Source organism: Penicillium cataractarum (assembly GCF_028827025.1).
Source record: "Penicillium cataractarum strain IBT 29864 chromosome Unknown utg000008l, whole genome shotgun sequence".
Taxonomy (NCBI): Eukaryota; Fungi; Ascomycota; class Eurotiomycetes; order Eurotiales; family Aspergillaceae; genus Penicillium; species Penicillium cataractarum.
In genome coordinates, this window is record NW_026622744.1 from 3,754,210 (window position 1) to 3,777,045 (window position 22,836).

The 22,836-nt window shown below is 47.1% G+C and overlaps 7 protein-coding genes across 7 annotated transcripts; 5 read left to right on the top strand and 2 right to left on the bottom strand.

The window, feature by feature from the left end:
- Positions 1-1,698: 1,698 nt before the first annotated feature.
- N7496_010441 (uncharacterized protein) lies at positions 1,699-2,674 on the top strand (the record flags this gene model as incomplete). The annotated part of the gene is given in 3 exon segments (XM_056703354.1): positions 1,699-1,885; positions 1,905-2,486; positions 2,511-2,674. Coding segments are annotated over 3 exon segments (933 nt in total), but the record flags the coding sequence as incomplete, so codon positions are not given.
- Positions 2,675-2,732: 58 nt separating this feature from the next.
- On the top strand, positions 2,733-4,168 carry N7496_010442 (uncharacterized protein; the record flags this gene model as incomplete). The annotated part of the gene is made up of 5 exons (XM_056703355.1): positions 2,733-2,805; positions 2,862-3,248; positions 3,438-3,748; positions 3,797-3,854; positions 3,957-4,168. The coding sequence occupies 5 exons, from the start codon at positions 2,733-2,735 to the stop codon at positions 4,166-4,168; spliced, it is 1,041 nt and encodes a 346-aa protein (XP_056552355.1).
- Positions 4,169-5,804: 1,636 nt separating this feature from the next.
- Positions 5,805-6,415, top strand: N7496_010443 (uncharacterized protein; the record flags this gene model as incomplete). The annotated part of the gene is given in 4 exon segments (XM_056703356.1): positions 5,805-5,809; positions 5,876-5,945; positions 5,957-6,121; positions 6,218-6,415. 4 exon segments carry the CDS (start codon positions 5,805-5,807, stop codon positions 6,413-6,415), a joined length of 438 nt encoding a protein of 145 aa, XP_056552356.1.
- Positions 6,416-8,374: 1,959 nt separating this feature from the next.
- On the bottom strand, positions 8,375-13,145 carry N7496_010444 (Pfs NACHT and ankyrin domain protein; the record flags this gene model as incomplete). Its single annotated transcript, XM_056703357.1, has 3 exons — positions 8,375-11,177; positions 11,232-12,072; positions 12,179-13,145. The coding sequence occupies 3 exons, from the start codon at positions 13,143-13,145 to the stop codon at positions 8,375-8,377; spliced, it is 4,611 nt and encodes a 1,536-aa protein (XP_056552357.1).
- A 5,351-nt stretch (positions 13,146-18,496) lies between these two features.
- Positions 18,497-19,465, bottom strand: N7496_010445 (NmrA-like family protein; the record flags this gene model as incomplete). Its single annotated transcript, XM_056703358.1, has 1 exon — positions 18,497-19,465. The coding sequence occupies one exon, from the start codon at positions 19,463-19,465 to the stop codon at positions 18,497-18,499; it is 969 nt and encodes a 322-aa protein (XP_056552358.1).
- A 466-nt stretch (positions 19,466-19,931) lies between these two features.
- N7496_010446 (Zn(II)2Cys6 transcription factor domain-containing protein) lies at positions 19,932-20,679 on the top strand (the record flags this gene model as incomplete). The annotated part of the gene is made up of 2 exons (XM_056703359.1): positions 19,932-20,111; positions 20,176-20,679. The coding sequence occupies 2 exons, from the start codon at positions 19,932-19,934 to the stop codon at positions 20,677-20,679; spliced, it is 684 nt and encodes a 227-aa protein (XP_056552359.1).
- Positions 20,680-20,931: 252 nt separating this feature from the next.
- Positions 20,932-21,280, top strand: N7496_010447 (C2H2 type zinc finger domain protein; the record flags this gene model as incomplete). The annotated part of the gene is made up of 2 exons (XM_056703360.1): positions 20,932-21,197; positions 21,262-21,280. 2 exons carry the CDS (start codon positions 20,932-20,934, stop codon positions 21,278-21,280), a joined length of 285 nt encoding a protein of 94 aa, XP_056552360.1.
- Positions 21,281-22,836: the final 1,556 nt, after the last annotated feature.

Below are 22,836 nucleotides of genomic sequence, written 5' to 3' on the forward strand. Positions count from 1 at the left end.
TATTTCCCCTCTCACAACGACCTTCGATTTACGCTCACGCTGCGCTGTGTTTGTCTTATGCCTGCTCTATCTACTGTCTCCATCCTGCACAATACACAACACCGGCGTGGGTCATTGGCGTTTTATCATCTGCTTCTACTTTGACTCTGTTTTCTCTTTCACACCCGCTTCTCCCCCTTTCCCCCGATTCAAGTTTTCTATTTCCAATTTCTAGTATTTTCTATTCTTTTCGCGTCTATGATAATCCCCGTCCTCGTTTTGAGTTGACTTGCACAAAAGAGTACTTTTTTTACTATTGACCTTCTCATCAAACTGTCTACCTCTTCGTTTAAATGAATGCCTGAGTTGAACATCGTGGTGGTGTATCGATATATCATGACCTGTGTTCAGCTTGTTTCTGCACGAAATAGCGGTTTAGTTTAAACCTTTACTCTCGTCTTAGTTTATGATTTTTTTTCGTCCAGGCTGGATATTGGTTTATCCGGATCTAGGATACGACTGTGAACTATGATGACGATGATGATAACGACCCTTGTATGTTGACTTGGTAATATTGGGACCTATGAATTACTATGTTGCTTTGAAACGAGGAATGAGTGAAGGGGATGCCCTGAAACGAGGAACGAGTGAAGGGGTTACTACCCTGCGCGAGCTACCCGCGAGCTTTGGCTGCGCTGCCACTGCAAATCTCGTCGCGATTTGTAACGCCGATTGGCCAATTTCTCTTGCCAAGTCTCACTCTGTGTTGCTGCTATTCTTCGTTTTCTTTTTTCCTGACTTGTGAGATTCTTTTTGCCTTTTCGCCTTTCGTTCGTTGCTTCGTTTCACTGTCACGCGTATGACGTGTCCTCATGGTTTTTGTTGACTTGCTGACTCTCTTTGCATTTGGCGCCACCGTGCTTCGGTTCAATTTAAGCCTATCGGGTTCGGCTCCTGTCTTCCGCTACTTTAAACACGCTATGACCTACACTCCCGCTAGGCCCGATGTCTTCGACTATTACCTCATAAAAGAAAAAATTCCCTGCTTCGCTATCTTGCCTCGGGCGGCTTCTTGCGCGTAAATAGTATGGGTGCTTCTTGGACTCTTAGTGTTCTTGTGATACGTTACGATGTTTAAGTTCTTGGGCCAACATCGTCGACATCATGACTGCCACTAGTGAGTTATTCTCGCCTTATTGTGGTTAACATCTACATCTCACTGTCCCTCCCTTCCTTGCTCACAACTTCTCCCTGTATTCATCTAGAGTTGATTGGGGGTTTCTCACTGCGATATGATTCAGTCCGTTACGTCCCTTGATCCCGGTCAGTCGCTTATGCCTATTTCTTTCATTCACCTATGCACAGGTTCGTCTTGGTGCAAACTTAACAATGGATGCCGTTCACTATTCAACATCATCTCTCTTGCCAATGCCATCCCCCATTGCCGGACGTACCCGTTGCTCAGGCTGTGCCAGACCTTGGTTCTCCACACAGTTCAAGACCTGCCATAATTGTCGCCGGAAAGCTTCCGCACGGGTGGTCAGATCCAGTCAGTAAATACCCCCTGTGATAGAGAGTAGAGACAGACACACGGTGGAGGACTAGCTTCATACATGGTACTAGGCTTCGACAGTCCCTCTAGTAAATATGCTGACGTTTTGGACCCTATTAAGGTCAACTCCGTCCTATTAGTGACCTTGACCCATCATCACCAACCAGAAGTCGTCTGTTAAGGAGACTGGCTCCCGCGTCCGAATCAGCCTTGCATTCACATCAATCATTCGATGTTGCAAATGTCGGGATTCATCCATTCCCTCCGCCATTACATCCGAGAACCGAGCCAAGAGCGAAAAGGGTTCTACTTCCTGCGGGGCCTCTGCCTGTGCCTCGCTCACCCCCATCACCAGTCCCACAGCCATCTCTAGTTGGCGAACAGAAAAGACGGCTTCCCGCTTTATTGCGGCCCGCAGTGAAAAGGCAGAGAACGCTAGACCCGACAACGTACAGGAACACTTTGGATCGCGCGCTATGCTTCCTACGGGATGAGTTAGAGTCCCGAGCCGTCGCCTCTGACACATTTCCCCCGGAGATCTCTTCTTCGAATATACGGGCAGCTATAGCTAGATACGAGGATGAAATGTGTGTAGCTGCGAAGAGATGTGTCTGTTGCTCATGTGGGAGACTTGTCCCGAGTACTCATATCTACTATGTGGATAATGGGGATCCTTTACTGCTACCACTACGGGGGAGCCTTGATACTTGCGGCCGACAAGATAACACTTGGAATCTCTGCTCGTTATGCCATTCCTCACTGAATCGGGATATGATACCTAAGTTCTCGGCAAAGAACATGGTGAATGTGACTCAATGCCAGGACTATCCCTTAGCCTTGGAGGGTCTGACCCTAACTGAAGAATGCCTCATTGCAAAATGTCATCCTCTTGGTCTCGTTCTGAAGCTGCGACCGGGCGGTCACTCCGCGCCAGTCAACTATTACGCTCTCCGAGGTCATTTCATCGTCATTCTATAAGACCCTAGACCGCTGCTCGACATTTTGCCGAGCCCGGAGCTAATGCTCCACAGCCTAATCAAGGTGTTCTGGTTGGGTGCTCGACCCCCTAAAGATTCGGACCTTAGTCCATTCCTTCTCGTGCGAAAGGCGAAAGTTCTGGCCGCCTTACAATACCTTGTTTAATATAACCCCCTCTACCGTAACCTCACCATTAACCGGCCCATGATCGATAACTAGAGCGATGACTTCATCCCACCAGAGCTGCGAGATAGCATCATCCGTCTTGACGAGCCGGATCATCACGAGCGTGGAGGGTACACGGTAGACCTGTAGAAGGGAAACTACGAGAACGACTTTCAGGCCGCCTAAGATAATACGTGTGATGCCAACATCGGCGAGCCTTTTATCACTGGCTCGGTCTCCACGGATATTAATGGAGAGCGTCAAGACCCTAACCTTCGTGTGCTGGATGCGTTGTTCAGCGTTATCACGAACGGACGGCAGACATTGAGTGAGGCCACATCGGCGGAAAAAAGGGCGGGAAAGATGCCTGTTATCTCTTACACAATCCAGGGACAAGCCACACTAGTGGATCACTGGTCAAATCCCCATTATTTTACCGCTGCTTTCCCAACCTTATTCCCTACCGGCAACGGCGGCCATCTAGACGAGCGAGCTATTCCGGTCTCTCTTGGGGCGTTTACCGAGTGGGCTTTGAGCCACTATAGTAGAAGGTGCCTGCCCCCTACCGATAATGGTACATTTTTACTAATACGCCATAGGTTCGCTCGCTATAGAACCTTCATGTACTTATTATATGATATAATTTAACTCCGAAAGTCGTCGATAGGCAACGCCTTCCTCATCAAACGCCAGAATTAGTACTCGGTAACTAAGGATATCACCTCTCTAATAGTGACCTAACTCTAAAATGCTACAAAGACAGTCGTAACGGGCCAGAAAATTAAAGATCCGATCATCCGACGACTACTACGAAATATCGTGGCGATCGGCATGCAGGTCCCAGGATCCTTTGCTCAGAAACTCAGATTGCGCTCTGAAATTCGAGGTCAGATTATCCGGTACGGCATGCCTGCTTTTTGGATCACTATTAACCCCTCCGACCTACGGAACCCCCTCGTCCTAATCCTAGCCGGTATAGAGTATTCTAGGGACAACCTTGCTACGGTTAATGCCGCTATCCGTGAGGCTACTACTACCTCTAACCCTACAGCTATTGCGGAGTTCTTCCATCACGTCTACAAAGCTGTCCTAGAAGGCCTTTTTGCTACTAATACCGGCTAGATTGGTATCCTTAGTGAGCTCTCGAATCATTTTGCTGTTATCGAGATAAACGGCCGAGGTATGCTACATATCCACGGATTAGCGTAGGCGAGAGGTAACTTGGCTTTCACTACATTACGTGATTAGCTCCTGCACGATACTAACTTTGTAACTCGTATAGTTCGCTATCTAGAGTCGATCATTATACAAGGCATTAATGAGACTATTCTGCATGACCCTAAAGTGAACATTCCAAGTACGCCACTATCGGCCCAAGATTTCGAATCCGATAACGACTTTCATCTTCGACTATCATATAACAGCAATTATATCGCTCGCAAAACGCAGGTCCATTCGAAACACCACCTCGCCACATACTTTAAATACCGCTAGCGGGAACCCGGAAAGCATACGTATCGCTTTAGTATACCTCGAGATCTAGTTCCTATCTCTAAGATTGATGAGTATGGACTGATTTACCTTATTCGAAACCATGCCTAGATAAACCCGTGGAACCCCGCTATTACTAGTTATGTGCGTTCTAATCACGACATCTCTTAGATTCTAACTGTCTCAAAGTCTTTATCGCTAATCTATTACATTACCAACTACGCCACGAAAGATAACATTACTCCTTAGCAGATAGTGGCCCGGGCGGCTTTGTTAAAGCAATCCATTAAGAAGGTAAAGGCTGCTAAGCCACTAACAGCGACAGACCGGCGACTTCGAGAAAAAGGTATTAACAATTTTGCACTCCGCTGCTTTAATACCCTCTCTCATGACCGAGAAATCAGTGGTGTATAGGTCGCTAGCGCCTTACTTTAACTACTAACCTATTACACGATCAACTACAACTTTACCCGCATCAACCTCTAGTGGCTAAGGCGCTATATCCGGGCGATCATTTAACTAGATAGCCTTTAAAGCAGTCCACCTACCGACCCCACGGCAGAAGAGCCTTACACGTACGAAACTAGTGATACCGCTCCCGTAAGCATCTTTAATAATTATAAATAGCGTAGGCCACACTTCGCTGCTCTTACATTATTTAAGTACTACATGCTTATCAAGATAAAGCATATACGCGATGCCATTACTGACGATATAGACTTCGACCCAAACTACCCGAGGTACGCCACGTATATATAACGCCTAGCGCGCACCCCAAGCTAAGTGGCCACTATTACTTTTAACGGATAGCTAACCGAATTCTAGGCTACAGAAGACGTAGTTCCAGGGGGCTATCCTAAAATAACCGCGATCATGAACGATATAGCGGAGATATTATTAGGGCTCTTTGTTCCCTAGGATTAATTGGTCAACCTCTTCCGACTGTATACGACAAGAACGGACGTTTGTGTTTAAGCATAGGCGGCTATAGAACTAACCCTCCCTTTTCACAATCGAGCTTTTACAAGAAATATCGAGTTATTGCGAAAGTCCAAAGAGGACTATTAAGCTAATATAAAAATGTGGACGTCTGTAAACGGTGCAGCTGACTCATTTCCCGATAATGCGGACGAGCTTAGGCCCGTAAATTTTTGGTCCGATAACGAAGAGAACGAAGAATTCTTATACCTGTAGGATGAGAATTTTAATATAGATACATTAATCGCTACATATCACTCTATTAGTAAAGTATGGTATCAAGAGACGTTAGTCACTGGCCGGCGGATCCCTCCCTTACTACACGCGATAGGTCGAACGCACAGCTTGTCACTATAGAACCTTTAACCGCTAGATATCTTTAACACTTCTGCATACGAATCTTCCGGGCTATAGTTCCTCCCACGATCTACTTTATAAGTATGGGACACTTAGCTAAAAGGTTGCGTTAATTTTAATCCTGAAGAAAGCACTGATAGTGATGTAAGAACTTTTGGTATTCCACTTAACGATTTTGATATACACGTTGAAGATAGTATCTTGTATCCTACGCTAGCTATATTAGATACGATCTCTGCTATAGATGATTACTAATTCTAAGTTGGCCAGAATCCTACTAGCGCCTCTCTTGCGTCCCTGATTAATGACGTGATTTCCCTAAATCGGAAATAACGAATAGTAGTGGAGAGAGTGCTATCGGAAGCTTTAGCTTAGGCAGATTACCCTTTTAATTCGTCGCTGCGTAAGCAAACTCTCCTCTATATTGGAGGAGAAGGAGGAACGGGTAAGAGCTAGATTGTTAAGGCAATTATCGCTAGCATAAAGCTTATCGGACGAAAAGACGAAGTGGTCCTTATAGCACCGACGGGTACCGCGGCCGATAATATCGGTAGGAATACGTATTATACATCGTTAGGAATATCTATCGACCGTTCACGTCGAACACGGATAAACTCCAGAGTAAGGCGGCTTTAGTCTCGTAAGACGATCATGATCGTAGATGAGGTCAGCATAATAGATCTACGTATAATTAGCGTGATTAATAATTAATACAAGATCGCTAAATCCCTCGATAGATCCTCTCCTAATCTTTTTGGTGGTCTTCCTATAGTGATCCTTATCGGTGACTTTTTTCAGTTTCCACCCGTTCTCGGTCCGGCGCTATGGAGGGAGCCAAGAAGAGGCATAGATAAGGATGAAAATGGTCGGGTCCTCTGGCATCAGTTCAAAAAGGTAATCATCCTCGATGAGTAAATAAGGTAGGCAGAACAAGACACTTTATTCCACGACCTGCTATCACGAGCCAGGACCGGGACTTTAACTAAAGCCGATCGATCCTTTCTTAACAACAAAACAGTCACGTTACTAGTCAGCCCTTAACTAGAAGATATCACTACCGTAGTTAAGTTAAATTCTCTGCGGTATTAGGTAAACCGCGTTCGATTAGAAGAGTTTACCTAGACCCGTTACTAGAATATCTACATCTTCCCGGCGCTTTATACGCGGACTAAGTCCACTAGCCTAACGAACCTGCGACTCTATACAGACGACTTACTCTAGCAGCCGGATCAAGGCACAAAGATCCCCTCCCTAGGCCTCTTCCTATATACCCCAAATATGCCGGCCGTCATACTAACCAATATCTACACTCCTCTAGGCCTGGTTAATAGGGCATCGGGGGTTGCGATAGGTATCGTGGTCGATCCCACGGATAGGTTTATCCTTCCTTAGAAACAATAAGGAACATAACCACCTTACACGGTTATACCTTATTTCTAGCCGAATTCTTTTAGATCGACGACCTCTATATCATATACACTAAACTACCGTCCTGCGTTATATTTAAACCGAACAGATCAAGGGCCACCGGATTTCAAGACCTTGAACTATTAGCTATGCCAGTCTTTCCATTAGAGCGATCTATCACTATAAAAGCCTACTCGGTCCGAAGGAAGTAGGTCCCTATATACCTAGCGTTCTGCCTCACCGATTATAAAGTGCAAGGCTTAACGCTTTTAGCTGCTATCCTCGACCTCAAAGATGACCCCACCATTCGGGGCCAAGATCATCACCGGAAGTATTGCTCGATGTATATACAGCTATCCTGGCTTCGGTCCTCTAAAGGGCTTCATCTCCTTCAGAAACTCGAAATGCATAATCTCCGATTCCGACCCGATCCTCGACTGCTAGCTAAAATGGAAAGACTTGAAGAACTCGAAAAAGAGACGATTGCTGCGTGGCAGGAAGCTTCGGACATATAATGGTGCTTTACATCGTAATAGAATTAGATAATCATATAAGATCACTTGTTACCTCGGACTGTCGAATCAACACCCCTTGTAAAAGATACAGCAGGGATCGAAATCAGATTCACCGCTTGAACACAGACTTTCTTTCTTAAGCTCCACTCCTCAACACGCTAATCTAAATATGGCTGATTCTAGTTTCAAGGGGCTGAATTATATTGAAAGATAGTTATATTGAAGAGTGGATCCGATGAGCTAAAGGAAATACCATTACGTGAATACAATGTGACGTCATCGACTATCTCACTTATGGAGTCACTGAGCGGCTGGCCTTATCGAACGGGTCGATTAAAGGCTATAAAGAGGTGACGATTGCGGGTACTGTATATGATTCATTGACCTTCTTTGCCCATTTCCACGATCTGAGTTGACTGATAAATTGTCAGATATTCCAGCTGAAGGATAGAAGTAAATGCTAAATGTTGATTAGTAAGTTCAAAGTCCACAACGGGAAGCGCCTTCGTCTAGCTGATTCGAGTCTGACAGTGGAGAGACCTTTCGAAACTATGGAAAAGTGCCCCTGCTTTAGGACAGTCCTATGATCTCCCGCCGGCGTCGTGATGACTAAACCAGTCTGATATCATTGACCTATTCGTGTGAAGGGCTATAGCAGAATTTATGCAATTGTACTAGACCAACATGCAGTTTACAACAATCTTGGAGAAAGGAAAGGGGAAGGGAAGCGAATCAGTCCCGTCCTTGATAGAATCGTTTAGAATTCTTCAGAACCATCGTCACTGCCGAAGGAAAGGAAGATAATCGATCGTCCCTGAAGGAATCTTGCGACGGAATCCGATGGAATCCTTTCCGCCTATGGCGTGTTCGAAGGCCACGGCACATGGTTTCACTGTTGGGCTCTGGTCCGTTACAATTCGCTCCGCTACGCAGAGGTGCGGCGGCTACATGGTTATCTGAGAGAGGCTTGAAGGATCCCAGAGTCGTTGAGGGAAGGCATTTCAATTTGTTTCATGCAGTCGCCGCCACGCCCGTTAAAGTGAGCTCCGTGGTCCAAAAGAAGTTCGACAATCTCTTGGTGGCCTCTCGATGAGGCAGTCTGGAGAGCGTTGGCGTGTTCACCACCCTCAGCATTAACATCCGCTCCTTTTTCTAAGAGCAGTTTGACAATCTGAAGATTGCTTCTCAATGAGGCGGCCTGGAGAGCGTTGCCGTAGAAGCCACCTTGAGCATTGACGTCCGCTCCGTTGTCTAAGAGTAGTATAACAATCTCAAGGTGGTCATTTAATGAGGCGGCCTGGAGAGCGTTGCCGTGGAAGCTACCCTGAGCATTGACATCCGCTCCCTTGTTTAAGAGCAGTTCAACAATCTCAAGATGGCCTTCTGATGAGGCGGCGTAGAGAGCGTTGTCGTTTTCACTACCATCGGCATTGATATCCGCTCCCTTTTCGACGAGTATTTTGATAATCTCAAGATATTCGCTTGCGGAGGAGGCCAGAGGAGCATCGCCGTAGAAGTGGCCCTGCAAGCTGACGTCCACTCCCTTATCTAAGAGCATTTTGATAATCCTTGATTGAGTTTTAGACGATGCGGCGTAGAGAGCGTTGCCATGTCTACCACCCTGGGTATTAGCATCCGCACCCCTGTCTAAGAGCAGTCTAACAATGTCTAGATGGTCGCTTGCCGAGGCGGCCTGGAGAGCGTTGCCGTAGAAGCCCCCCTGAGCATTGACATCCGCTCCCTTGTCTAAGAGCAGTTTGACAACCCCTGAATCCCCATTAGACGAGGCAGCCTGGAGAGCATTGCCGTATTTACCACCCTTGGCATTGACATCCGCTCCTTTGTCTATAAGAAATTTGATAATCTCAAGATTGCCTTTTGACGAGGCGGCCTGGAGAGCATTCCCGTAGAAGCCGCCCTGCATACTGATGGCCACTCCCTTGTCTAAGAGAATTTTAACAATCTCAAGATGGTCGCTCGCTGAGGCGGCCTGTAGAGCGTTGCCATGAAAGCCACACTGGGCATTGACATCCGCTCCCTTGTTTAAAAGCAGTTTGACAACCCCTGAATCCCCATTAGACGAGGCAGCCTGGAGAGCATTGCCGTGTCTACCACCCTGGGCATTGACATATGCTCCCTTGTCTAAGAGCATTTTGACAATCTCTGAATTTCCATTAGACGAGGCAGCCTGGAGAGCATTGCCGTATTCACCACCCCCAGCATTAACATCCGCTCCCTTTTCCAAAAGCCGTTGGACAATTTGAAAATTGCTTCTCAATGAGGCGGCCTGGAGAGCGTTGCCGTAGAAGCCACCTTGAGCATTGACGTCCGCTCCGTTGTCTAAGAGCAGTTCGGCAACCCCTGAATCCCCATCATAGGAGGCGGCCTGGAGAGCGTTGCCGTAAAAGCTATCCTGGGCATTAGTATCCGCTCCCTTTTCCAAAAGCAGTTTGACAATCTGAAGATAGCCTCCCGATGAAGCGGCCGAGAGAGCGTTGCCATAGAGGCCGCCCTGCGCGTTGATATGCGCTCCCTGTTCCAAGAGTAGTTTGACAATTCCTGTATTACCATTAAATGAGGCGGCTTGAAGAGCGTTGCCGTATTCACCACCCTTAGCATGAACATCCGCTCCCCTTTCTAAAAGCAGTTTGACAATCTGAAGATAGCCTCCAGATGAGGCAGCCTGGATAGCGTTGCCGTAGAAGCCACCCTGAGCATTGACATCCGCTCCCTTGTTTAGAAGCAGTCTAACAATCTCTAAATGGTCTTCTGACGAGGCAGCCTGAAGAGCGTTGGCGTATTTACCACCCTCGGCGTTAATATCCGCTCCCTTTTCCAAAAGCAGTTTGACAATCTGAAGATAGCCTTTAGATGAGGCAGCCTGGAGAGCGTTGCCATAGAGGCCGCCCTGCGCGTTGACATGCGCTCCCTTTTCCAAGAGTAGTTTGACAGCCTCTTGATGACCTTCTAATGAGGCGGCCTGAAGAGCGTTCCCGTAGCGGCCGCCCTGAGTGTTGACATCCGCTCCTTTGCCAATAAGATCCCGTGCGGGCGCAATGAGCCCACTGAAGCAAGCGTAGTAGAGCCTAGAGCCTCGCGGTGGACCAGGGTCATCGTCCCAAGCCATATCAGCCTGATACAAACGACCCCATCGTTGGAATGTCTCTTCATCTTCTAAAAAATTGACTGTCATCCGAACTAATTCTTCAGAAGCCTGAGCCAATGCAGCATGGTCTGTCCAGATTTCTGCAGCAAATCTTGCCATCGGAAAATCCCGTTGAATTTTCCTATGGCTACAATCAATATCTGTAAGATAGATCAGGCACGTCTTCATGATGGAAATGCTAGCAGTCGTGATTTGGCAATCATTCCTGCTGAGAAGGTACTCTTTTACCGAAAAGTGAGCAAGTTGTAACGCTTTATCCGTGCCGTGAGAGATTTTTGCTAAGCCGGGACAGTAATCTAAAAGATCAGTCTCGCAGAACAATCGACGCTTGATGTCAAACTCCCTAGGCTCGTTTTCGATCCGGGTGGCTATTACTTCTTTAGCCTCGACCAGCTTGAGAGGTCTCTTGGAGTGCACCAGAAACTGAAGCAAGCGTATCGCATCGTTGATACGATCTGTCGGTATACTGTCAATCATGCGCTGGTATGTCTCATTTAGATCCAGCGGCAGAGATGCGAGTGCCTCCTCTATAGCTGCCTGGTGATGACATCGAGCTAAGCTGTCCAATTGACAGAACGCCCATCTGAACCTGAGTAGAAGTTAGTGAGCCATCACAATATTGATCAAAGCGGCAATATCTCACATTCCGTTTGCCCCGTCGCCAACCTTCTTTTGTATTTCTTCGAGAAGGCCTTGAGATAAGGATTTCTCTGTAAAGTCGCACCGTTGAGAGAGTTGTACTGAGACCCATGAACGGATATCGGAATTGACAGCCTGCTCATTAAGTGGTAGACAACCTTCCTCTCCTATTAGTATTGGGATGCGGCGCAGAAATTGGGACTCAGGTCGACTGGTATAGAACAACTGGACATGGGCCAACTCTGGCCTAGATATTATGTCCTCGATCCACTTGAGAATATCATCCCTCGAAGTTGATTCATCTAATGCGTCCAGAACGATAGAGACCCTTTTCTGGACAGCGAGCATCTTGAATAAGAGAGCCGAGAGCACCTTTCTCTCAGGCTGGTCTTTGCCATTCTGATGTGCTTGAAATAACGCATCAAGATGAACTGCAGAGTCAAATCCACCTTGGTAAAGCTGGAAAGCAAGCGACCGTAGCATACTTTCATATGTCTGCTTCCTGGTGTCGCTAAAGTCGAAGAAAAAGTTGAGAATGGGATCGTTTCCTTTCGCGAGACAATCAAGGACAATTGTACTGAGCACCGTCTTTCCACATCCGGCGAGCCCGTGCAGCCACATATGTTGACGCGACCCCAAGTACCACGACCGGAAGACGGGGTTCTCTAGAAGCCACGCGCCTGTTCCCTTATGGTGGAGCGTCCTCGCATGGTTGGCATTCGTAGATGGGTCCGAGGGATCAAGCCAGGCTTTGATATCATGAGTAAGAAGGTTAGACTTGATAGAATCGGTGTTAGCTTTCATTGCGACGCTCATTCGCTGCACACTATTCATCTGTTTCTTGACTTTTTCGAGTTAGGACATTTTCGAAGCCTAAGTATTATTTTGTCCCAGGTATTTCTGGTGCTTCAAACATCTAGAGCTGAAACATTCAGGTAGGCAGATACTAACCATTTTCCAACACAGCTTTCGCTGACTCCTCGGCATCAACAACACTAGGCTGCACGCATCCTAGAAGTTCCTTTGCATATGCAGCGGCTACGGCTGAAGCATATTCTTGCCAGCTTTTTTCTTTTCCCGAGTCCGCGTAGTCACAGATGCCTCGGATAACAATACATGGAAAGTCATTCATGAGCCCAGCAGCCTCCATCTCCACGCACAGCAAGTGCCCGCCGAATGCTTTATCGAGGGAGTCTCGGGACTGGGAGTCCTTAATCACTTTGTTCCCGGATGCAATTAGGCCATGATGTACCCGCACTTCTCTCTGGGTCCGTGCTTCCTCTGCTTTCTCGGGCAGCCGCCTGTTCTCCTCATTTACTGGGCTAATAGCCCATGAGCCAAGAAGATATGCAAACATTGTGATGATTGCCTGCCACAAGCGAGACAGAATATAGAGCTTGGTCGAAATCTGACGTCCCCTCTTCAATATCAACGATGGGTCTTCCAAACACTCGCGCCTGGTATATTTTGGCGCTAGTCGCGGGTATCTCCGTTCCATATCATCCAGGTACTCATTTATCTTCGATCCGAACATCTCATAGTTACTTTTTAGCTGATTCGATGCATTGAGTAGTGCGTTCGGAGGTCGGTTCAGCGAGCCTGTGTGGACAAACCGCCCATCCCGCTCCAGCTTCCCCATATCCCATTGTACGACCCCGTGATAGTCCGCAACAGGTTGGCTCACCACCACATCTCCCAGATTGACCTTCGATGGAATTCCGCCGCCAATCCCTACCATAAGTCCCAACCTGATCGACTGGAACGTGTTTATCATTGAGGTTGCGACGGTCGCGGCAGGGTTTGTTCCCATATTAGGTAGGCAGGCTATGACGACGTTGTGGCCGCATATTGAGCCAAGGGTATATGCATTATGATCGTTGCGAGGGGTCGGAAGAGGTTCGTGCTCCTCATCTAGCATGGCTCTGGCTGCGGTCTGTTCTTTTGGAAGAGCGCAAACCCACCCGATGGTATAGGCATCGTGTCGCAGTCGTTTTCGGCATGGGGATATTTCTGGACCAGCGTTGCTTTGTGCTGTTACTGATTGCTCTGGTTGGGATAGGGGTATTCCAGCCATATCGAATGAGATATACTCGACCAGGCAACAATCTTTAGACTTGCCAGATAGTACTCATTATGTCAACCAAACACTCTCTGTTCTCGCAGAACCAAGGTCCTGGCAGATCTACTCCAGAAGAGAGAGTTCACAAAGTGAATAGTTGATGGAAAGGCGGATGCTAAGGAGTAGCTGTTTTCAAAAAATTCCAATATGGTGCTTCATGACGAGAATCTCAGCAGGACTCCTACAAGCTGGAAGAGGGGCAAATCCTCAGCCTCATGACCATGTGATCTGCGCGCTAAGCCAGAACGATTATCTGCGGCTTTCGCTCTCGCTCACACCGTTTCCATGGTTTCGTATCGATGATCATCCTTATGTGGGGGCGGGGAGTGAGGGGCGTTCCCAGGAACGGGTCGACCCGACCCAAACGTTCAGATCGAAAGAGCCCTGTTACCACTGCAGCCAATATTTTCTCGACAAACGTTTGAACCTTGTCACTTGAGGAGACCACTCAGCAATGAAAATGCACGTTTCCAGAACCACTAGATCATAGTTGGTGATTAAGATAGCTGATGTGCTATCTGTTTTACCGCCTTTTTCTGAGGCCCGCAGCTTTTTGGGAGGAGCTTTGAAAGGGGCCACCCAGCTCTCAGGAACCCGAAATCGCCAAGTCACGTGCATTTCCTATTATCCAGCATGCCCCAGACCTTCGCTCCGAAATCATTTCATCTGCTCACTGAGCAAGGGGAACGGCAATGGGGGGCAGATGAATCCACTCCCCGTTCCCCTCTGCAGCCCTCCATGGCTTCCTCGCCAAATCTCTCTTTACAGTACCATCATCCAGATCCTCCCATTTCCCGTCTCTCCACAATATGGCTCTAAGACTCCCTCACGCAAAGCTTGAAATGATTCAAGATATGATATTGAGTGAATCACTGACAACCTCAGAAATGGCCAAAGCCGCTGAATGTAGTAAACGTTCAATTATTAACATCAGCAATAACCTTCGCTGGTTCGGAAACGTCAAAGCACCGCAAACGCGTGTCGGTCGCAGACGAACCGTTACCCCTTCGATGCTAGAAGCCTTGTGTGACCATCTTCCCGAAAAGCCCGGCCTGTATGTGGATGAAATGGCAATTTTTCTATGGGATGAGTTTCACGTATAGGTTACAAATTCGAGCCTTAAGCGGGCTCTGGCTTCGGTGGGCTGGTCGAAAAAGGTGGCTAGACAGAGAGCTAAGGAACAAAATGCCGATCTGCGAGACTTCTATTTACATAACCTATCCGACTTTCAGTCACATCACCTAGTGTATGTGGATGAGTCTGGATGTGATAAGCGGATTGGCTTCAGACGGACAGGCTGGTCTCCGCTAGGCGTGACACCCTTGTAGGTAGCCAATTTCCATCGCGACCAGCGGTACCAGATACTTCTAGCGTACTGCCAGGACGGAATTGTCCTTTCACGTGTATTCCAGGGCTCCACGGACGCTGCATTATTTGCGGATTTCATTGAGTAGCTACTTCAACATTGCGGAAGGTGGCCTGAGCCGAAGTCCGTTCTAGTCATGGATAATGTATCTTTCCATCGCTCTGATCGGATTGAAAAAATGTGTAGTGACGCAGGAGTGAAGCTGGTGTATCTTCCACCTTACTTACCCGACTTGAATCCCATCGAGGAGTTCTTTTCAGAGTTGAAAGTATTCATAAAGAGAAATTGGGTGCATTATGAGGAAGACACAGAACCAGGGTTTCGGATATTTCTCGACTGGTGTATTGACGTTGTTGGCTCTCGAAAACAAAGTGCATTGGGCCACTTTCGACATGCTGGTGTGGTCATTACACGGGGAGATTAGTTAACGGATTTGGTATTGTACAGTAGCAGTGTACTGTATTTGGTGTGATCCTACATATATAAGATTTCAATGGATACTAGGACAGATGGGTCTTCTGGTGTTTTTTCATTTCCCTACATGTCCACCGTACTCGTAGAAATATCATGTAATTATATCGAACCGTAAATTTAAAATCAACCTTATAGCTATACTAACGCCGTCTTGAATATTTTTGACCCTAAAATCTTCAGTCTACTACTAGCGAAGCCTCTTCAGTCAACGACACAATATCTAGAGACCGAACCTATGTACTAATATCTCTGACAAACTAACGTGCGATACCTACTATAATCCCTTTGTCGACAAAGAATGATGGATTTTGGTCATCGTGGATCAGTTTAAGATCTAGCCTATTGGCTAATGCTATATCACGCGCTTACCGAAATTGAGCCTTCAAAGCGTTATCCTTAACATTGGCCTCATGCCACGCGGTGTATTGTTTGATAGCCACATCTCGTAATCCGGGAATATTGAGATCATTCTGTACTTGGGCCTAGGTTGAAATCGCGGCTAAGCTAGGGACCTGCGTTTGAGGGGAAGGAGGTATCCTATTGATGTTGATGTTTATAGGAAGAGAGCCTCCCTAGGAACCGCCTATCTTGTTCTTGGACTGTTAGTTCTCCAGTCTTTGGCGCTCTTCTAAATATAGCTCTTCACGAAAACTATTGGGGACGTTACCATAAGACTCTAAGGTACCTCCCTTCTCTATAAAGGTAATGAGACGTTTGAGATAATGGCTTCGTAGCGTATGGTGTTTCTTCTCATGTGGGTCTTGCTAATAATGTGGGCTAAGATGGCACGAGGAGGAGGGACAACGCATGAGGTTGTATACGGCCCGCTAAACGGATTCTTGCCTAGACGTGTGCTCTTCGGCATCCAGTTGAGCTTCTCGCTCGTTAAGTATCCGTCTCGTGACAGACGATCTGCCTCTTTTTTCAACCCTACTAGAGATGGTTCTGCAGAGACTGTTATTCTCAACAAATTTAAAGGTAATACTTAACCTCAATCTTTTGCCCTAAAGAAATAGCGTACCCCACCGAAGCAGCTGTTTTTCAACGGTATTCCAGTCGATATCAAGATGGTCAAATCGCTTTATCAGGTCGCGTTGAGACCGATCATTCACCGATACGACAATTGCCGTGTCATCAGATCTCACCCGTCCTTTGTACGAGGTCTTCCCCTCCAACAACTTCTCTAACTTACCCTTCAGCGTCGTCGGCCAGTAAGCGCTTGGTGCTAGAGCTACGTCCTCCTCCGTGTCTCGAGAGATCACTTTCTTATTCACCATGACCTTCCACTCGATCGTATACTGGATGTAGTTTTCCGGGGGCTCATCGTCTAGCATTCCATCATGCCACTCGGATAGCTGGAGCAGTCTGGGACTTTCCGTCTTACTTTGGGATAAGTCCGGACCGTCCTCGGTGGAAGAGTCGGGTGAAGGGCTGAATTCGCCCCTTGATGTGGGCGTGCAACCAAAGTATCCTGGAGTGGGGGCATTTTGCCAGTTGTGATCGACAGGGTCGGAATCATAGGGTTAAAGGTCATCGTCATCGGGATTCGAGTTAGCAGTCATCGTTCTCGTGAAGATTCTAACCGTTGCAATGCAATTCAATGTCAGCATTTTCCTCCAGTTACAGTCCAGCAAATCTTAGTCCCTAGTATGAAAACCCTGCCTGTTACACTGACCAATACCCGTGAGCTGCCCCTACAGTACTGGATGTACAGCTGGATCGTTCAAGAGACTCCTCACGTTGAGAATTTGAGAGACTGAGATGCGAACGTGGCCAAGTTACTGGAGTGACTTGGCGACCCCCTTCTGTTTACCTCGTTTGCAGGCTCAACGTTCTAGAAGCCGTTGAGACCATACAGGCTTATTACGGAAGCTATTTTTAAGTTGTAATTTACAGCTGTATCAGAAGACTGCCAAGAAACCTAGTCAGGGGTAAGGTAACTTTAACGGGCATAGTGGGGTTTCAAGAGAGGGTTCGAGAAAGAATCTCTACACACAAGTGGTGAAACTGATTTCGATCCTCCCTGTATCTAGCTCAGACCTAATACGTATTACACGAACCCTCGTCATCTGTAACACTCATTCCTGGGACACTTTGAGTTTATGGATAGATTCTGCATCCATGCTCGTCCAATCACATCTTGCATCACAGAACAACGTGACCTGGCTTGTATATCTGAACCATACATGCGTTGAACTTTCCGGTACCTTATCAAACCCCAACGTTCAACTTTCGTACCTTTCTCCAAATTCTGTCTCGCTTTTCGCCCTTGTTTCGTTTCAGGGCCACAGCGTGCGACAGCGCGCGTCACCAGTACTACGTTTGTACTGCAAAATCGGTCCATATTCTTGCTGCTGATTGGTCGGTTTTCGCTGCCAAGACGTGCTCTAGTTCGCTGGAGTCTATCGCGGCTGCGTTGTCTTATTGCTCGTTGACTTCTCTATCCATCCTAGCTGTTAGGTTTCGGGTAGGGCTTCGATCCGCAGTTCTGTCTACGGTTCCCTTCTATGACTGGCTCGTGCTGGCTCGTGCTTGATTGTGTAGCTCTCTTCTTGACTTGAGTTTTCTGAAGGCTTTGATATTAACTTCCACGTTTGGCGTCGCTGGTCTACGAGGCGTCTTGGCTCCACTAACATGTGAGAGTACAATAAATGCTTAAAAGCTGTATTTGCAGTTAATTCTGTATTGTTACTTAGTCTCCTTATTTGCCTATAAATTCATTGTACTCAGGCATCTCATCATGAAAAATGACGTCGCATCCTGAATTTCAACGCGAGGCCCGGGGGATCTCCACAATCCGTAAACAAAACTGATAACTCAGGAGTGTGGGATAATGCGGTAGAGGACTTAGCTTTGACTATAGGATTACTGGAACGAATGGGATGATTCCGAGTACCATTAGCAAGCTTGTCCAAACACGACTTTAGCGATACCAATGAGAACCCCGTGGTTGTCCAGGCCCAGGGCACCTACCTATATTGGTCGGCTGGAGAAGACCGCTGACGGATGTTGGTTTATAACTCGTATGGCACGAAACATTCCTGTTCAGGCCGTTCGGGATATGAATAATATAACTGGCATGATAACAGCGACTAGAAGATCTAGCGGTATTTGGTCAGCATGGCGGCTTAAAGAAATGAATCTACCGACTCTCGATAGAGATCAACACATTCTCCATTGGGTTATGCCAAACTAGGCGTTTTACACTAATGCACACAGTAAATGGACGATAATTCGTTGTTCGCTTAAGTGCAAAGGAGCTCATATGATCAGATAGACTAGATAACCAATAACCACCTTTCGATTCTAACTAACAATTTGCTCCTTCCTTCAGCAATGCATGCAAAACTTCAGTAGGCGTTCGTTTTGGAGCAGCAAGCTCCAGAATCTCCTTACTAGTTGTAGAAGAGGAACATTTCCCTTCCCACGCTGTCTCAGGCGCACGCTTGACTGAATAGATGACGTTCTTCGATTGCTTGGTTGGCGCATATTGGAATTCATACAGCTTGTCGATGAACGAAACGTCTTTGTAACGAACGTCTTTGACGGTTGCACCGGTGTACTTCTCAATCATGTCGACAAGCTGCTTTCCACTTATGTCCTCGGGCCCGTTCAAGATGTACTTCGCCTTGTTGTGCACGGAAGTGTCATCCTGAGCTAAGAGATGAGCTGCAATAACACCAATCTCATCGGGGTCGATGATCCCGACTGGTGCATCCTCTGACAGCATCAGACGAAGGGTATCCTGCTCTCCAGTCTCGCGGTACTTTTTGATAAATGCCGCTGCAGGGGAGATGACAAGCGGCGAGAAGACGTTTGGCTGTAGAGATGTCCATTGCAGGTTGTTGAATTCGGGTGAGCTGAGCATAGCCTCAATAGCCCAGTGCTGGCGTGGGTAGTACGCAGGGCAATCCGGGCGCACGTTCGCAGCCGTTGTCGATATCCGCACGACATACTTGACGCCAGCACTGAGGGCATTGAGATAGAGGGTCGACTCCTCGGCAAATTGATTGGGCTCATTGTGGGATGCAATAAAGGCTCTAGCAACTTGATGCTCACGGAGCCAGTCGGCGGTGATCTCAACCCAGTTCTGCTCGATCACTTCAACTTCTGGTAATTTGGCAAGCTCGCGCGCCACTGGATTACTAGAGGAACGAGTGAGAGCAATGATACGGTTGCTGTTCAGAGTCCTGCTTGACCGAATCAATTCTGGCAGTGTCCGAGCGACAGCTCGACCGGTGTTGCCGGTGGCGCCGACGATCAGGATGGTAGGGGTCATGGTTTGAGGTATCAGCGAGATAGTTCACTGGATATCGGAGGCTTTGCATGATACTTATACCCTTATTTTGCCTCGGGCTTTATATTAATAATATCAACAGTGAGACTGAATAAGGGATCTAGAGATGCGAGCGTCATGATTCGTGGACGTTCGGCAGTGGGGAAATCTAACAGGCCTTCAGCCGGCCGCCCGCCAGTGTCCTACTGAAAAAAAGGCGTCCATGAATGATTGTACCGACCCGAAGACTCTTGACTAGCCTTCACCGTGGTAAGATTATCACTTCCAGGGTCTGCCTGGTGCTTAATAAGCGATGGGATGCCGGCGGGTTACCGGCGGGTTGCCGGTAGGGTGCCGGATACAGGGTAAAAAGTCTATTTGCCGCCCGCAAAGCCTAGGTCAGCGAAGTGCTTACTCTTCATTCCATTTTCCGGGCCATTTCTACAGGTTGATTGGGAAATATTCAACGATGGAGTCGCTCGGCAGCGAAATTTGTCTTCAGAGTCCCCCGGGCCTTGTTGCACACGACGCCTTTCGGTGTCAATTTCCTGGCTGCAATGCCACATACCAGCGCAAGGAGCATTTGAGCCGCCACGAAAGATCGAAGCACACTAAGCAACAGGCTCTTGCATGTTCTAGGTGTAGTCGTGTATTTAGACGAAGGTGTTCACATCCTTGCGTTCACCTTCATTCAACATTATCACTAACGCTAGAACCTTAAATCTAGTGATACCCTTCGACGTCATACTCAGAGGCAGCACCAAGTCAAGGAGCCTCTTAATCGCGCGCGCCAAGCTTGTGCGGGTTGCCATGCAGCAAAGTCTCGATGCGAAGGGGGCGTACCATGCCAGGAGTGTGTTCGTCGCAACGTTCAATGTTCTTTCCAAGACCACACTAGTATTGCAGCAGAGCAACGAATACGGTCATTAAACCCAACACCGCCATCCTTAAATCCCGACCAGTCGCGGTTATCCTATTGTGAGAAGAGAAAAGAGTTCGTTGATCGTTATTTTGAGATATTCCATCCGTGCTGGCCCTTCATCCACAGAGGCACCTTCGATATACGCCAAGAACCTCCATTACTTCTACAGTCAATGGTAGTTATAGGGATGTGGATAACGGGAGAAACATCTGCGCAGTCTGCCGCAATGGAGCTATATGATAAACTTGACTGTGCAATCCGACATCAAACGGTATTCCACATCACCGATCTATGATGTGTCTAGTTTACTGACGGATGAACTGTAGGAGAAATGGGATGCCTCAGAGATGGAGGGGTCTCCAGCGCCTGCTTTTGGCCAGTGGCCACTTATCAGGCTATATTACTACACGTTATTCTTTCTATTGTCATGAAGTCTAGCGGTGTGGTCAACCTCGACCTCAGAGCTTCTATCTCTTCTGCCAATCTAGGATTACTCCAATCGCTTGTTGGGAGCTGTCGAAAATTAGGCATGTTCTTTTATCCAAACATGCTTTCCAAGTACAAAGATACTGATCTACCTTCTTTCGTCTGGGTGGGTATTGAGGAAGTCAAACGGTTCAATATAGCGCTCTACAGACTTTGTGCGAAATTGAGCAGCTGTGCCTCGGAGAACAAGCCTCTGCTGCATGCGAGTGAACTCCAATTCCCTCTGCCAAGCAATAATGCTCTGTGGAATTCTGTTGAAAGAGAGGAGTGGGAAGCTAATGCGAAAGAGGAGGATTCTATCTCGTTCAAAAATGACCTCCAGGCAAGGTGGATCTCGAAATGTACAGATATAATACAAATTCTTGATTTCTGATTATCAAACTTCTGATAGCCTCTGGACCGAGCGCTAGTGAGATTCTAATAAGCCAGAGGCCGACACAACACACTGTAGTGAGACTCTAATAAAGCTTACATCCAGTCTTAGACGGCTGCCTATTTTACCAAGTTCGTAGGCTCGTCGCTACGCGTACCGTAAGAAGTAGCTATCCCCTCGGCCTCTTCCTCCTGGGTTTCGGCCTTATCTTAACTATGAAACCCCCTTTCCTTCTCGGAGTCGCGTGGGTTGTCACACGTTACACCGCATGCTACGCAAATTTGTATGCATATGACCGGCTGAACATAGCGAACATGCGTATATCTCTGCATGGGACTTTATTATGACTTGACTCTGCCTATCTGTTGTTCATATGTCTACAACTGTTCTCGATGTTTATATGAATCCACGCAAGGAAAATTGGCCACATTAAGCCATACTCAAGTCACACGCCAGGCTATATAACAGTATGGAGGGACCATATGCCAATCCTGGCAGTTGTATATTTTCCGTGCGTTCAAAAATGAAAAAATCGCCATTCTTAACGTAGGTCAGATGTGGCTTCGTCTTCAACACGGAGGTCCCTCATGATCAATGCCGCCACAATTTTCGGTGTCATGTTTTGAAATTTCTGCATTATGTGTACTTTGCAGCACAACTCGGCATGCTTTCAATTACTGAACCTCATGTATGTAAGTGCGTACCTTTCCCAGCCATTGTCTAAACGTTGGACTCTTATATTATTACTTAATTCACTATTCACTTTTCGTACATGTTTTGTTTCAAGGCCACGGCGCGTGACAGCGCGCGTCACTAGTTAGTTTTGCCGTTCCTGGCCTAACGCCCTAATACACCATCTTGTCATCTCTTCCTCTGTCGTCCAAACATAAAAGCTGGAGCCGACCTCTTAAATCACATTTTGCCTATTACGAGTTATCCATTGTTAACGGACAAATACTTACTTCGTTCGCTGCTTGCTTATTAAATTGTCTAGAATGTTGATTTTTGGAGGAAATTAGACCACGCCGAGACTGCAGGAACATTACCAACAAATTGAGACGTCCTGGATTTGCATGGTGATATTTAATGTTCACTCAAGAATCGTGAGCTGTAGTATAGAGTAGGCATTCAAACAGGATCTTGTCGGGGTAAAGAGTCATGGCCATCCAGATAGGACGATCAGTTCAGAAATCTTGTATATCTAGAACTCGAAGAATTTCCAATGAGAAATTAACTCGCCGAGGAACAGAGGCGGCTAGAGAGGGATGCATTACAAGCCATATTGAGGTATATGGACGCTTGTAAAGGGTGAAGATTATGGTAGTTAAGTGGATGTTCAACTGGTCAACCGATTTCTGGGACCTTACAAAGTTCCTGGACTAACTATACTCCTACCGCATTAACATTCGTAATCTGCACCACGGAAAGGAAGGAGCTAATTTGGTACGTTTTATATACATGTGTGCAAACAAATTATCGGTGTTATTAAGGATATCACGTAACATATTCTCCAAATACAATGGAATCGGGTTGAGTAAGAAGAGCAGTGGGAATGTAGGTAGGAGCTGTCAGGTATACCATATATGAGCCTTC